At 41.6% G+C, this 16947-nt stretch overlaps 1 protein-coding gene across 14 annotated transcripts in view; it reads left to right on the top strand.

Moving 5' to 3' along the window:
* Window positions 1-16947, top strand: part of trio (trio Rho guanine nucleotide exchange factor) — a 252378-nt gene that overhangs the window by 186473 nt on the left and 48958 nt on the right. For 13 of the 14 annotated variants that reach the window (XR_016290205.1, XR_016290206.1, XM_089579067.1 and 10 more), the window contains 8 exons: window positions 5759-5894; window positions 6517-6609; window positions 11951-12118; window positions 12186-12242; window positions 14617-14738; window positions 16080-16146; window positions 16280-16392; window positions 16490-16649. Coding sequence is in view for 12 of the 14 variants with exons in the window: in XM_089579067.1 (XP_089435193.1) it covers window positions 5759-5894; window positions 6517-6609; window positions 11951-12118; window positions 12186-12242; window positions 14617-14738; window positions 16080-16146; window positions 16280-16392; window positions 16490-16649 (916 nt within the window). In the remaining 2 variants the exon portion in view is untranslated. The remainder of the gene's footprint in view (window positions 1-5758; window positions 5895-6516; window positions 6610-11950; window positions 12119-12185; window positions 12243-14616; window positions 14739-16079; window positions 16147-16279; window positions 16393-16489; window positions 16650-16947) is intronic. The other variant, XM_089579062.1, reaches the window with a different exon arrangement.

Genomic DNA, 16947 nt, shown 5'->3' with positions numbered 1-16947 from the left:
GTGGGCGTCTGGTGCGCTCAGCTCTCGACAGGCATTTCGCGACGCCTTTGTGTGCGCTGCGGCATTATCGGTACAATCTCGCTCGTTCGATGAGCCCGCTCGGCATTAGCCGGGTCGATCGTGTGCAGCACACGCCGTTGCGGGTCGGCTGGACCGGCTTCTTTCTGAAACTGGCGTGTGTATTCTGCCCGGGCCTCGCGAGGTTGATTCTCTGAGAGTGCTGGCACGACACCGTCCTAGCCGTTATTGTCCCTAGCCTAGCCAACTCTCACCTCGAAAGCGCCGGGTATTGATCATATTTCGCTCTCAGGAGTGCATGTGCCTGTGTGTGTTATGACAGAGATGCCAGGAGCTTGCGCCGGAACTCGCTCGCGTGCGGTCACTTCTGGCAAGCGTTGCTATTCCGCGTCTCGGCTGTATGCGCGAGTGCGTCATTTCCCGTTAGTGGTTGTTGTATGCTTCCTTGCAATTTTCTGGTGAAAGAAAATAGGCCGAAACTCATTCTGCCTTTGGGCTTGGTGACACCTGTTATCTCTTTGCGTTAAAGAGGGACTGGTTTGCTAGTATCACACTTTACCCCTAGTTCAGTTAACCATAGCAATCCAGTTATGTTCTCTTATACGTAGGTAGAATGGATAGCCGGCCTTTCAGTGTTGTTTTAGCGGCTACTTGTGACCTGTTTGAGGGTAGTCAAATCCTGTGAAAGTAGGTGCAATTAAAGCATAGTCATCAAACGAGTTAAGTTTAAGCAAAACATTCATATACTCTTTCAAAGAAGTTGGCTCTGTATTGTTGCACATGCTTACATCACCTGTTTTTGTTTGTGCACGCTGTGATGGATCAAGTTGTTTGACTTTGGTTTGTTTTAAATCACTCAGTATAATTTTGCTTTGTCCCTTCAGTATTTATAAAATTAGTCTATGGTATTTCAGTAAAATCTGGGCTCAATCAGGTGCACTTTATTTTATTGCATTCTAGTGGTATGGACTGCTAGAACCTAAAACAGTGTACATTTAAAATATTACTAGAGCTCTCTTTATACATGCACAAGAATGCTTTTCATGGTGTTCAAATAGGATGAGGAATTTGTCCAAACAGAAATACATGTAGATACCAAGGTATTCTTAATATTTCATTTCTTACCCTCATGTTAACCTGGATTCAGTCCGTGTGTTAGGCTATTGCATTATGCAACATTGCATTGCATAAATCACTATGTGCGATATTTTTGGCTTCACTATGTTTTGTTACTGGGGTTATGTGAGCTTCCTCTAGGGTTCTTTTAACCCTGTCCTTCAGCCCCAGCTCATCGTCGTTACCTTTTTGAAAACAGATGCTGTTGGCGTAACATTTAGCTTGACATAACATTTTTTTCATTGCTTGCAGCGGCACTGGTAGTGCTACATTTTTAAAAATTGCATCTTCTATGGGCATAGCTGCTGCTTTCTTAAGTCAGTGACGCAACTGGGAAAAAAATGCATTCTTTGGGCCTTTTTTTTTTTTCATCTTTTGGTACCTTGAAAACTTCTTTTTTTTTTACAAAAATGGAACAGTATGTGGAGATGATGTAGCACAGTGTGCATCAGCTCTCAGATGGTTCTTGAAGCCAAATCTCTGAATATACATACAGCATTAGCCTTTACAGATGTCATTTTTTCTTCCATATTATATTTAAGTCATAGAAAAATTGTTTGTTAGTTATGCCTTTTTAGTCAACCTCAAAAGTCAGGTTTATGCCATTATTGTATGCTGATTTGGGCTGCTGTACCCTTTCGAAAGCCTTGAGATAAAATGAGTTTGTGCAGTGAAACTCTTGTGAGAGTCTTTAGAGATGATTGCTATTCCTGAACAAGAGCTTTTATTTAAATACTTCCTAAAGGAGTATAGGATACTAAATTTTTGGTTATCTTCTTAATGTTGCTTAAGAGATTAGTATGCAGCAATCAGCGTGTGGTGTCTGCTAGCAACCAGTCAATAATCATTGATTATTTTTGTTTGCTCATGCTGTTTTGGTTTCAGTACCAAAACGATGGTTGTGAGGCATTGTGAGGCAACAAAGGGAGGTGAGGAATAAAAAGGTGGGGTACAACTGCTGCTATAACCTTTTAATCCAACACAATACTTAAGCCAGCCAGCCTGTCTCAATAGCCGGAATGACAAGTGAAGAGGACATTGTTTTTTATGCCTCACTTGACCTGTACTGCACTCTGACATTACAGGCACAATTCTGCTGTTGAAACCTTGAAATGGCATGAGAAGACATTCAGTTACAAATTATTTACTGGTAATGGCCAAATACCACGCAATGATTCATATGTATTAATGTACTAATGTGTTGTGCATCATTGTAAAGAAAGAGCACACAACCAAAATTTGCTATCTGTACTACTTCTAGAATGTATGCAATAAATCGGCATGAGCAGTTGGTCTGAATGCAAGTTCAGGATTGCAGAGTTGCTGGCGGCTATGAAAGTTTCAAATTCTCAGTCTTTGTAATGTTTTTAATATGTTATTTTTTTATGCAGTTTGAAGTCTATGCAGTGACGGTCTATATTGTAAAGGCGCAGCATATTATTGTTTCCTTTTTAATAGTGTGTGCGTTCGACTTGTCAGCTATAATATTCTTTCGCTAACAGTTAAGGAGGAGCTCTGCGTGCGTTTTTTTTTTTAGTTTCTGTCTTCTTTTAACAGCTTGAATTTTGCATAGATAAGCTCCCTATGACGTATTTGGAATGAGCCTGATATATCGTAAAACAGTGCAGCCCATTGCTTGTCATTCTATATGCCATTGATGTTCTATATTCTATATGCCATTGATCTATATGCACAATATATCATATGTTGGATTCTGTGCAGGCTGCATTTTGTAGCTGCATATTTTTCAGAGTCAATTTTTCTGTTTTGCACCATACTGAAATTTTGCATAAAGTATGCATTTATAGAATTCTATTCAAGCTTAAGTGCAGCTTGTATGCAGTTTTTTCCCCTTTGGAAGTGAGCCCAAGCTCTAAGTTAGAGAACTTCATTTTGAGTTAACAGAAGCCAATGCATCTGCGTGCAAAACCTAAGTACTCTGCTTGCTGAAACTAAGTATGAACTTTTACCTTTCAGAGAGAGTTGAAGCCTTTTAGTTAGAGAATTGTGGGTTCGTTAAAAAGGATATTTTGTAGAAATTACTTTCAGGTGGTAACGAAACATGCAAAAGCTGTACACCCGCTGTGTGAGAACATAATTTGAGTATTGTGTGTTTAGAACATGCTTCATTAGCTGTTGCCATTTTTTGCTAATGGCGTTCAGGCAGAAGGCATCAGTATGCATGAGCAGCTACAGTCTGTAACCACACAGCTTTCAGCAATTGCACCTGTTTTTCTTCATTCTCTGAAACTTAAAATTAAATTAAAATGATTCCTGGCCACTGCTGGTAGAATGGAAACCACCATGTTGATGTTTCATAACCATTTGTGCCAAGGAAAAGGCTGTACAAATGTCTGCTTTCATTCACTCAGCAGGGACCAGTTGTTTAATTAATGTTTGTGTGATGTGCCATTCATGTCCAAGGCACTCCACATCACGTCATAGGATATTGGTTAAAATCTTGCACTTTTCTGCCTTGAATATGGGACTGTGTGATGCAAGTAAGGTGTCTTTGCTTGGTCATTCCAACTGTGAAACTTTGTATTAGATGCATGAAAACTTCACAGTTTTAGACGAATGCTGCAATGTCGATAATTATTCTTGTCTTGGGAATTCTTTGAAGTGATAAAAATGCCTACAAAACTTCAGCAGCAATTTCCATCAGGCCTGTTGCATTTTTAACTGCTATGATACCACAAAGTCGCCAAGAAATTGTGGCTTGCTGTAGGCTCAAGTAAGACCTATTTAAAGGATTTTGAAATGGCTCTTTATAAACCATGTTCTTTCCACAGCACAGGCACAAAGCAAAATAAACGTTGATAAATGGGAGCATAGGTTATGTGTGCATTGTTCGTTCTGCCCTTTCACGTAGCGTTGCCCATGGGGCCACTGTGAATGTGCAGAGTGAGCATGCTTGCCTGGCTGTGGTTGTCTATCTTAGAAGGTAGACTTCGTAATAAACCTAGTGCTAATGCAACTTTTTCAAGCTGTACATATTTTTAGTATGTGAACAGCCTAAAAAAGTTTAAAGCCGCTGGTTATTGAGGGATTCTTCCAAAAACGGGCCTCAGCATTGACTCCTGCAGGAAGTTTTGAGCAGGGTCTGTTTACAAGGGAAGATTTAGGGGGAGGCTTCCTTCCCCTCCTTTCAGTGAGAAATTTTACTTAGGAAAGCCTTGCTGAACCTTTTTTTTTATGTGCAAAAGTCTTAGGGACCCCCCAACCAACCACCCTCTCCAAGAATGAGCCATAAATCTGCCTCTGTGTGTGTAGTTCATTAAAGTAAGATTCTGAGAATCAGATGAAGCACTTTGTTCTGTAATGTACAACGTGATCTCACCTCTGTAACCAATAGTGAGATTGTAATAGTTGTCAAGAAACGTCTCAGCATTGGAGGACTCGTCTGTGCAGGATAATTTAGCTATGTTAGCCACTCAGGTAATCTGCATTTAGTGTGCTGAATGTTTCATCACTGTGGAGGTGAAAATGCTTTGTAGCCTTCTCTGCTGGCTAGTTTGCTTCGCATTTTCAAGCAGTACTGCTGGGAAATTCTAATACAGTATCTGATAATACATTTTGCATTTGTCAGCCATAAATCGTACCACGCTTCAGTATGAATGCTTAGTTAGAAACCAGAATAATCGTAGCACACACAGTAGTTGTTCATAAGGAGCAGCAAGACATCATGAATATTTCATGCTCTGAAGGATTGGCTCCACGGCATTCTGCAAGGCGCAGTATTGTGCATGTGGTTTGGTGACCTTGATGTGGGTGATGACGTGCTTTTTGTGGGTCAACTAGGCAAATTGCCTGCAGATATTGTAGGACGCTAGTCATGGCATTGAATGGCTCCTTTGTGTGATATTTGGGTGAACTGAAGAAGCGTTTATAACTGTCTCCATAAAGTAGCACATCCAGTGTGTCCCTGTACTATATACTCGTAGCGCAAAACTTACGTTGCCTGGTTACCACTGTAGCAGAAATTTTTCTTCTGCCTTGGTTCCGCAGCTGTAATCGGTACTTGTTGCTTGATGCACAAGGTCAAACAGAGTGGATGCAAGATTGTGACCTTGTTAGAAGGACCCCATGAACTTTTCTGGTTTCTGTTTACAGGGTTCAGTTTCATGCTCAGTTAGAAATGCCTGCACAATGTTTTTAATCTGTACCCGTATTCTGGAAACCCCTTTAACTTCTGAGAACAGTAGCGACATCTCATTGAAATGCCAGCCCTGCAGACCAGGTGCTAGTCATTCAGTGCTTCAAATGTATCATAAAATTAAACTTTCCATTGTGCTTCCAGTTTACTTGTGCACCGAATATGCTCCCAGTTTACTTGTGCTTCGAATGTGCACAAGAAGTATTTAGGAGATTCAATTGGAAGAACTACATGCAACGATAAATGGGGAAACACTCCAGTGACCTCCATTTCGTTGATGACATTGTTCTGTTGAGCAACAAAAAGACGAATTCTCTTGAATGGTTGAGAACATAGTTGGCAAGTTACGGTTTGCTTTCCTGCAAAGATACTGTGTGCCTTGTGCCTCTGTTGTGTTAATATCAATTCAGCTGGCCCTCTGGTCCTGTTTGTTTACTGGCTTTCTGCACTTTGTTTTGGCCCTGCCAGAAAGTGGCTGACCAATCCAGTGCGGAAGCTGAGCCATGGGCGCCTGGATAAGGCGGATCCTGCTTCTGCAAAAGGCAATCCCACACCACCTTCCAAGAAGCTGGCACCTCCTTCTGCTGTGTCACAATCTTCAAAGGCAAGAGCTAAATCTGTTATGTCCATATGCAGCTCCTGTATAATTGCATTTTTGTGCATGTGGCATTTGGGGCAGCATTTGTCTGAGCTCATGCGGTGCCGAAAACTCATTATGTTTAAAGGTCAATTTGATGTCATCTTGACTCGCATAACTGTAGCTTAAACTTCAGCTTCGTTCTTCCAGAGCATAATGAGATGTCAAAAGTGTTAAGTAGGTTAGTAAAGCATTTTGTTTTGATATGCTTGTCATACTTCAGCAAGGCTGCAAAATTAGTCCAAACTACAGCAGAATGGCCTGAGGGGCGAGTTGGTGCATGATGAAATGAACGCACGTGGTGTCCCCTTTCTTGTTAGCATCCTTGTTGCGCCGCCGTTCATTTCATTAGTCCTAACTACTTTGAAGTAAATAACACTTTCACTTTTTTATTGTGCAGTTTTCTTCATGGTGAGCCTATTTGAGGGCTAGTTATCACTGCACATCTACGTAACATTGCAGCACTCAGTAACAGTTTGGTAGAAAGCCAGTTCCAAGTTTCATCTGCAACCATTTTTTATACTCGCAGCTTTGTGTAGCTGCACATTTTTGCACATTTCTCGACTTAAACATAAAAATTTAATTTCAGTTGTTAAGCTACAAGGAAGACATGGGCAACAAGTCATCTTCACCAGGACCTCCATCAAAACCAAGTGAAATTACTGAGGTTAATAAAGCAGAGGTAAGTTTTCCAAGCTAGCTTGTGAACTCATAAGTACAAGACAGGCCTAGATATAAACTACTCTTCAAAAAAAAAAAGAAAACTGGCCTAGGGTGGGTGAGCAAAGACAACTTTATTCTTCAAAGTCCCCCGTTAGTTCCTAAGTTTTCACACAGCACTCCTCTTGCCACATATGCATGCCGTGCACAAACTCAACGGAGTAACTACTAAGAAAGACACTAATGGGGGGGTGAACTGAAGCATAGCAGCAGTTGCATTCCCACGGCAACAAACATGGTGACACCCTTCTAAGCAGGACCCCTCACTTGTGACTGGCTTTGTCGTTGTTACTATCTTTTTCAGTGGGTTCATTGGCCATAAATGGGGTACCAGTCTTTCGCTTCGTCTCATTTCGCCTATAACAAAATGTATGAGTGATAAATTTGTTTTAATTTTTATTTAGTGATGATTCAGCTGCTTCTAGGCTTAAGAGATGCATCTGTTTGTTGACAAAAATAGTTCCCGTGCCAGCAACCAGATGGCGCCACAAGGCTGAGCTTATTGTTGCATCTTGTTTGCACAAGTTGAACCAGAAGAGGGAATGTGAGAAATTGCATAACGTTCCGCAAATTACTTGCATTTAACAGACAGCGCCGATTTTTACTCCTCTAATCATATCTGTGTACACTGCGAGCGGCGACGCGGTGGCTGGGAAATGTGAACGAGGCAGCATTTTGGCGGTGGATTTCGCTCGCTGTCGTCACCGAATGCCCAAGTATGAACGAGCCATAAGGCCAGTGAGAGCACCACAGCTGTCCGTGCCGAAGCGGGTAGACTCTTTTGCGCAAGAAAAAGGCTTCATGGAATAGAAGCGACCAGCAGCTGATAAAGTGCATAAAAAGTAGGACGAGCTTCAATATGTGTCGAATGCGAGTTGAAAGGGTCAGCGCTAAGCAAGTATATGTAGTTTCATTTCGTTGCCTTTTGTTTATGATCTTATGTGATGCCGTGTAAGTACCAGCAACACTTGGCGAAATGATGAGTGGCAAACAGTCATTCGCCATCGCCATGACACGTTTAGTGCATATGCTTTGATATAACCCAGTGATCAGCAAACCTCACCACTACATGTCTGCATAGATCACCCGAAATTTAGCTGTATTTGGAGCAGCTGTATTTATTTAATGTCATGAATATGGCGTTGCCTTGTTGTGTAGCCTTGTAATTAAAAAAAGAAAAAGTTGTGTACTATGCGTTAAAATTTAACGCAAAGCACATGTTTACTATGTTTTCCAAATGGTGTAAATACACACTGGGCACCAGGGTAGATGTATGCATGTTACAAAGGCAGCTGAAATTATTGAACATCTTTATTGTAGTGCTTTATTGGCTCGAAAGGCATTTCAACCCAATAACATTGAACCATGTGTAGCAGACTGGTAGTTGAGTTGACTGGTAGTTTTTCTTCAGTTTCTGCCTTACAGGTTCTAAGCATATTTGGCACTTCAACAGGAATGGAAGTTCAGTCTGACCACACACCTTCATATTGCGTGATTGGTGTCCTGTTTGAAGGGCCAAGTGTGCTGCATGTGGATACCCCCTTAGAATACAGTGCGTTTTATTTCCTACTATGTTCTTGGTCTCTCTAGGTAGTGTATGTTCATTTGCCCATCATTTCCGCTTTTAATGCATGAGCATTAGAGCAGCCATGTCGAGAATAAGGGTCCATGTCTAGAATGAGGCTGCCAAGGGGCGATGAAAGAAAGAGGGGCGAGACAGAAATAAACATGCTGACAACGAAATTCGGGACTTTGCGGCATTTGGGCTTGGAACTGAGCATGCATCCCATGAAGCCATCATAGCACGTGTTGGGTTCAAGAAAGGAGTGCCTTTAAGTGGAGATGGCACCTATTGCCATGGGAATGGGTGCGCGTGGCACTGGGGAGAACAGTGGAGGGGGCGGAGTAGTGCCACAGCTATTGGTCATTCGGGGGCCACGCACTTTAACAAAAGCAAGTAGCAACAAAGAGTAAAGAAATCAGTGTCCGAAAGCATGTGTTTCGTCCTTTGAAGCGGCAGCAAGGCATGCTTACGCATTACTGACGGATTGGCTTATCGATCGCCTGTGAATATATCTTTGTGAATTAGTCAAAAGTAGATCTTTAATTTGCTTTCTCATGAACGTAACAAGTTTCTACCTCTTGCTCTTGGTTCAAATTACAGAAATGTTTATTTTATGTGTAGATGTGTACTCCAATACATATGTTTGAACTAAATGTATTAAATGTGAGCATTTGCGTTCTGTTTAAAGGGCTCATTTTCTTTCTTTTGTAAGGCATCAGCATTAATATTTTAGTCTGCTCAAGCCTTTATTTTGAAGTCATTATAGTCATTAAAGCTGCCCTGAACCACCCCTTAGAACATGGCAGATAAACACATTGAGTGTGAACACCTCACCTAAGTTGCACAGTTTTCACAAACTGAGAACTGAAGCGGGGCCTCCTTTCTTTCTGGTTCCTCTATCGCTGCCATCATTGCATCATAGAGGAGCCAAATATAGGAGGTGGGGGATCGGTGCCTGCACTAGAATGTGTCGCTTGAGAGCCAGGCCACCACAGGCAACACTGACTGAATGTGGCATTGGTTATACGGCGCTGCTCATTGAGGCGCACAGTGAGGGAAAGTAAAGGAGAGAGATCAAATTGAAAGAAATGCAGAGGCTAAAGTTCTCACATTACATATTTAATTTCTTCGCTCGTGTCATGCATTTAGGAAAAATCCTCTTGGAACATCACTTGCAAAACTTCCGAACAGTCTCTAAGGCTTTTGAGGAAGTGTTGCAAAGGTGCTTCAATAGATGTAAGCCACGAACCATTGAAGTTTTGTGCACAAAGAATTAGAATTTCACAGCGACAGCTGTTAATCGCCCATTCCTGGGTTTCACATTGACGTAGTAGTAGTAGTAGTAGTATGCATAACAGGTGGGTGTGGAAACCACTGGGAGGGTGGTTACCATGGGAGGAGGAGGGTATGGCAAGAGCGGAGGAATGTGTAACTGGGGAGGGATTACCACTGGAACCGCCCGGAAGGTGGTTGACAGTATGGCGTGAGTGGACGCAACTGCAGGGCGGTTACCGTGGAAGGAGAAAGGTATGTCAGGAGTGTAAGAAGGCACATGTGGAGGTGGGTTGTCATGGGAACCATGCTGACGGCAGTTGCCACGGCAGGAGGGAGAGTATGGCAAAGCGGAAAAATGTAGCATGGTCTGTCTGTGGCAGCTGCTGGAAAAGCGCACTGCCCAAGTAGAGGTGGTGCGCCTGGAACAGTGGACTAGAGGGCAGTGCTAATCGAAGAATAAGTATCTGGAAAACTAAAGAGCGCTGTATAACTATGGACATATGCATATCACTCTCAAATTCTTTACCTCAATTTATCGTGAAATAAAAATATCTGAACAGCTGTCACTGAAACTCATATTACACAGTGGTATCAATCTTGTGTGTTTTTTGCAGCTGGTTTTGCTACTTGCAGATTTATTTGTATTGTTTCCTATTGACATATTCTATGTGTCTTTTGTACTGTGCAGATTGCAAAATAATAAATGTGGTGGTTTAAATTGATTCTACTTCCTTTTTGATAGCTCCTGTAGGTAACCATATGTTCAGTTCCTCTTATTAACACATTAAAATTTCTCTACTGAAGGAGTTCGTGAGACATCTTTCTCTCAGTAAGTTAAAGTAACATTTTGTTTATTGTTTATTGTTTGGGGCTTACTTGGGGCAGGAGTTCAAACTTCCTAGTCCCACATCTCTAGCGAAGCATGGCCAGGCCATACATGTGTTCATGCAGTTAGCATTGTTGGTTTGGCATTTTTTGCATCTGTTCATGCTGTTGGTCAAATGTTTAGGGGAATCCCCCAAGGTGGAGTAGATTTGGAATAAGGGAGTAATGAGTAATTACTCCCTTATTCCAAATCTACTCCACCGTGGGGGATTCCCCTAAACATTTGACCAACACTGTTCCCACTTCGAGTTATTGATCAATTCGCTCTCGTCCTACCATAAGCTTGCCGTCCCGGTTAGCTCAGTTGGTAGAGCGACTGCTCCGGTGAAGCGGTGGTGCCGGGTTCGAACCCCGGACCAGGACGAATTTTTCTTTAACTACGAAGTTTCTGAGAAAGCTGTATAGCTTTCTTTTGTAGCCGTATGGCTGCGCTCAGGTGGATGGCAATGAGTAATTACTCCCTTATTCCTGTTCATGCTGTGCTTGCATTTTTGTTTTCTAAGTAATGTATGCTTGGGCTATTAATATATAACCACATGACAGCCATTCAGCTTTGCAGCATTGCATTCAGCACTGTGTCAGCCATGGTTTATCCCTTAACTGCAGTTGCTGTGGTATGTTATATTTGAGGTCAGGATTTGATGGTTGAGGTGGTTTCAACGAAAAAGTTTGTACAGTCGTCAACTATACAGTAACAAGGTTCAATTGCATGCAATTGTAGGGTCTAAACTCAAAAAAATTCTCATTGAAGCTTTTTATTTTTAGCCATGTGTGTCTGTTTTCATTAGCTCTGAGAGTGCATAGTGAGGTAGATGAGGTGACAAGTCTCGACAAACTGAACTTGCTATATATTATTGAGCAGCCGAGTGAAGCGAGAACTTTAAAAAAAAAAAGCCATTTTTCAACATGCACACATAAAAAATGAACGCTGGACAGATATTTAAGTGTTCAACATGATTAAGGCCATTGTAGCTTTCATTCTCAAGATATTCGAAATAATTTTGAGATGGTGACCTACACTAGAGAAAAGACTAACTGAAGGCAAAGAGACAACACTTAGCGTGAAAGTGTGCAAGGGCTGTGATGTAATTAATCTAATGTGAGTTATGAATTCTGTTGTTCAAGCATCTTATGGCAGTTTAACATAGTGTACACATTCCTTTGCAAGAATGTCATGATAGTTTGCTCTTTTGAACATTTTCTTCTTGAGTGATGGCTTCTCATTGCTTTTGAAATATTGTTTACTGTGTGCTTAATAGTGTGTCGCTTGGCTAGAGCATACCTGTAGTTTAGCTTAGACACACTCAATAAGTGATTGTCCAATGCAGGAAGTGATAAAAAACACTTGTGTTGTTCTGAGTCTCAATTACAGCATTACAGTATTGGTAGCTTCACCAAAAAGCCGCAGCATGCAGTTTCAGTAGTTGTGTGGGCCCCAGTTAGCAGTTCTTAACGTAGATTTGTGACTATTTTTTTCATACATTTTGCTTTCAAAATCCATTTGCATAGATGTTGAGCCCAATAAGCAGGACAGACAAAACAACTGTGGCATGCTCACAGAAATCTTTTTTTTTTTCAGCAGTCGGCACAGCAGAAGTGCTGTGTTAGTACCAAGTCTTCATCTGTGGATGCTGATCCTGGTGGAACAACTGAGGAGGAAGAAGTGTGTGAGCTACCGCCTCCAATGGAAATTCAGGATCATCTTTTTAAGCCTCAGCAGACTCCAGATTTCACTATTGACCCAGCGGTAAGTGTACAAAGCTTAAGCTCGGTGTCTGAGCACTGCCTTACTTTGTCCCAAAACCTGCTTTCAGGAACCTGAAGAAAGGGCATTGGGCGGAGAACTTGAGGAGACGTCAAAAGAAAAGCAGGTATGACTTACAGTTGGTCTGTACCAGGCACTGCTGTTTGCACCTGTTGATTACTCCTCCTTATGCCGAGCAATGCCTCAGTAAAATCTCACGAGACCTGTAATAGATTCTGCACAGAAATTTTTGGTTGTCAAAAAGCTTCAAGTCAAGAACTAATCAGTTTGCTTCCTTTGCATCAGACTTGTACATAGTGCATTGCAAGTAGTTGATTACTTATAATAAATTAATTCTCTTTGAATTGTCTAAGTCATTGATTACTTTTTGTAGGGTGTAACTGTCTCAGTAATCTTTAATTGATTAGTACTAGCCTGCTACATTTTTTCCAAACACAAGTTGCCACCAGTGGTATAACTTTGAGAACCTCAACTCTGTAACAAACACTGATGCAGCACTGAATTCCCTAGCATTAGAGCAGCAATGGTCAAGCTGTGGAGAAGCTGCGCACACGAAAATGTCCACACGTGCAAGCCCAAGCAGCCTGAATTTGACCAGCCCTATGTTTCCACACTTCTCATTTCACATTCTCACATTTCACATTTCACTTCTCATTTCACTTCTCGACGGCACATACGTAGAGGTACTGTTTAGAGTTGCTGCAGAAGTGTTCACTAGGAAACAAGGAAAAAATGCAGATGAAAACAGAGAAACAACTGCAAGTGAAATTATCAATGTATCTACTGCAGCAGAGAATAGGTCAAGCAAGCTGCACCAGCCCACTCTCATCTGTTTATATTTGTGCTGTGCTGATAAAAGATGGATGAAAAATGATATAGGAATCGATTTCTTCTGTGTAATTGTTCAGTTATGTTTAATGAGCTGTAAGTGACGCCCGGAATTCATTCAGACGTACAGTTCAGACGAAGTACTAATTGTAATTGTAGTCATTTACTTATTCTCTGTAATGTGTACAAGACTGCTTTGCATGCACTTTCTACTTTAGTCTTGTGGAGATTGCATGAGTGGAGGGCTTGAAGAAAAGGTTCAAAGGGCTTGAAGAAAAGGTTCATTAAGAAGCTGGCAGTCTGATCGTTGGTAGCCTCTTTATAGTGTCTAGGTATTAACTGCACAATAAATTCGGGTGATAGAGTTGAGTTTTACTATTGGGCAGCTCACTGTGGAACTAGTACATCCATTGAAGTAAGCTTTTTTTTTTTTTTCTTTCCACAGCCACTATGTTGATGGCAAAACAGGTTCAGTATAATATAACCATTCCTTCCTGAATAGATTCCATGTTTGAATTTCCCACCCTTTGCCATTGGCTGGAGCAGCACCACACCCTAAGCTTCAGCCATTAACCAAAGACGAACGTGGGGGGGGCGTGCCATCGCTTCAGCCAGTGAGAAACGGCGGGAAATTCAAAAATGGTAGGGAGTCGCTTTGGAAGTGGTTATATTATACCACCCTAGCCTGCGACATAAGGCCACTACAAATCTTTTAAGCATGAATAAAGCAGTAGCTTTTAGATTTCCTGCTGAAATATGTAGTTGGGGCAGTATTAATGTTTTCATTGTGATCAAGAAAGGTTTGGCGAAAAGCAGCTCTTTATGGGGAGCTAGTGTACACAGTGGTTCCAGCTTGGCGGCTCACATTGTGGAGGGTGGATTTTCGCAGCTTTATAACAGCGAGTGTATCATAGCCCGTGTACATTCAGTGATTGTTTTTTTTTTTTTTTTCATAATTTGGGGGAAGGTTTCAGGAATAAAGGACATGGGAGATTGTTCCCATGGTGCTACTGATGCCTATATGCTTAACCTCTAGTTAAGTTTTTAAAGGGTAAACATGAATGCCTGCATTACTTGACATAGTTACCTTTTATTAGCTTAGTAGGTGATTCCCCATTCGTTAAATTAGTGCATGAGTTTTAGACACTGCGATGGCTCAGTGGTCACGGAGCTCGGCTGCTGAACGAAAAGACGCGGGTTTGATCCTATCCGCCGCGGTTGAATTTCAGTGGAGGCGAAATTCTAGAGGCCCGTGTGCTGTGCGATGTCAGTGCATGTTAAAGAACCCCAGGTGGTCGAAATTTTCGGACCCCTTCACTACAGCGTCATTCATAGCCTGAGTCAGTTTGAGACGTTAAATCCCCCTAAACCAAACCAAACCAGCATGTGGTTATTTGAGAACAAAGGAGCAGAAATGCAACCAAGTGCAACCACTGGGTTTGAGCACATGTGAGAATACAGTAATGGTATGAATTTTACTTTTATGCTGCACACAATAATTCACTGTACTACAGTCTTGCTCGGTAGACAAATCAACAATATTCTTGGTGGAATGCTCCAGTTTAACAGATGTAAGGTGCTGCAGGAAACTTCATATTGTTTCTTTCTCGCCTAGTATTGCAGATACTGAGTGGCTATTACTTTTGCTGCAGGCACTGATCACTCAGGATGATGACTCTGAGACCACAACTTCACAAGAAGATCCACATGAAGGAAGCCTTGAAACAACAGTACCTGATGGCAGAGAAAGGGAGAAGTGCTTGCAAAAGCGCAGGTTTGTGCATTGTTGAAGATGCAGTTTGTGTGCGAAACAATTTTTGTATGCCAGTTGACCATGCATATGGATTATGCTTAAGCACTGTGTTGAAAGTATGTGCACAAGTGGTGAAGGAAGGTCGTCTAGTATATGTGTATTGTAAGTTCCTGCTACATGCATAACTCACTTCAGTGTCAGTGTGAGTCCCTGCGTTTTAAAAGTGTAGCAAAGAAAAATATCTCAGCTGAAACAAGAAGCAACATTGAACATACCACAGAACCCTTTAATTAAGGTTTTCAGAGTGCTGTGTGCGCTGTGAAAAATTGCAAATTACATCTCCGCAAATCACTGAATCATAGAAAACGAACAAGCTGCTCAGTGGTTATGATGCTCATCTGCTGACCTGAAAGACGTGGGTTTGTTCCCGGCCGCGGCAGTCCCATATCTATGGAGGCGAAATGCTAGAGGCCTGTGTACTGTGCAATTTCGGTGCACTTTAAAGAACCCCTAGTGGTCGAAATTACCGGAGCCCTCCACTAGGGCATCCCTCATAGCTTGTCGCTTTGAGAGATTAAGATGAACAAAAGTAAAAGCACTACATCTACTAGTTGGATGGCCTTTTGTTACAATATTTATCAAAAGATGGTGGCACCATACTGTTCTCCATTAAGCCCAGTTTATTTCCCTTCATGCTAATGGCAGCCTTGGAAAGAGTGTAGATAACCCTGAGCACTTGAGCTTGGCTGGCACTTCTGAAGTTCATGGTTCATGCAACCCGACTGGGTGGCATGTGAAGCAAGCAGCACTCTTTATTCTTGAGTCTAGGTAGCACATGTAAGTAATAGCTAGTAGCATAGTTGCACTGCTTTGCCATCTTTACGGTGCGTCACTTTAAAATTGCGTTGTTCGTGGAAGTGATCAACAAATTATGGCAGGCAAATTGACATGACACGAAGGAAGACACAAAAACAGGACTTTTCTGTATTTGGTGGTGACAGACGCTGAATAAGTCAGTTAGTTTGCACCCATCCTATCTGTGTGTCTTTCTTTGTGTCTTGTTTTTAGCAGAATTCTTTATGGCTTTACAAGTTCTTGCTTTTAGTACACAATTATCTAGCTTATCCAAGCCCTGTTGGTAAAAGTGACATATGTGCAATCTTGGGACACTATCTTGAAATCTAGCTGCCTTGCTACATGTGCACGAGAAGCAAATATGGTGGTAGTAAGCATGCTCATAAATGGCTGCTAACAATAGGCCCTTATGATATCTGATATGTTTATTCTTGTTTTTGTTGCACAATGACTAGCGTCAGAATAAGCCTGCTAACTGGGTATAACTGGTTGTGTGTTTTATTGCAGCTTTGTATTGAAGGAGCTTGTTGATACAGAGCAGCAGTATGTGACAGACCTTGGCTATATTGTGGAGGTACAGCACCCTGCCTGTTTCCTTTTTTTTTTTCTACTTATTTTTTTTTTGTCCCATTCTTTTTTCTACATTGTGACTTTAGTAAAACTGCAACTGTAACCAAGAGCGCCCTTTCACATGTTCAATGTTCCAGGGTTACATGGCTGTGATGCAGAAAGGGGAAGTGCCGATGCCTGAGGACTTGAAAAATGGGAAGGACAAAATTATATTTGGAAATATAGAAGCTATCTACGAGTGGCACAGGGAGTAAGCAATCTTTTCTAGCATCTAGTGCCAGCCGATTGTGTTGTGACCAAATTGTGCTGTTTGTTGCATAACTTTTTTTTGTTGTTGAACTTTGCAGCCTGTTTTTAGCCGAGTTAGAAAAATGCTTAGAAGAGCCAGAACGTCTCGGTTTACTGTTTCGGCGTTATGAAAGGAGGCTCAACATGTATGTCGTATACTGTCAGAACAAACCCAAGTCTGAATACATAGTTTCTGAATACATCGATACTTATTTTGAAGTAAGTACCTTTTTTTTTGTTCATGCTTGTGGTGGGAATGTTTTCGTGGAAATGTTTTGAAAGTAATGAAAGTACCTGGTCCTATCATGGTTGCGTTAGGAAACCTGTTTAGCCCTTTTAAAAATTTTTCAGTGAGTGGAGACATATGTCATTATATATTCTGATGGAATTTTTTATTGAGCAATGCAGTTGTAGTCTTGGCACATCCCTTCAGGACTGTTGGATTACTTGTGGGCACTTATATATGGATGCATGCACATAAAAGCACCAGAGCATGTCGCCATGCTATTATGTGGGC

Source organism: Amblyomma mixtum, chromosome 3 (genome assembly GCF_055824585.1).
Source record: "Amblyomma mixtum isolate Tamu chromosome 3, ASM5582458v1, whole genome shotgun sequence".
NCBI classification, from domain to species: domain Eukaryota; kingdom Metazoa; phylum Arthropoda; class Arachnida; order Ixodida; family Ixodidae; genus Amblyomma; species Amblyomma mixtum.
Note: the sequence above shows the minus strand (reverse complement) of the source record. Positions and strands in the feature narration are given on the sequence as shown.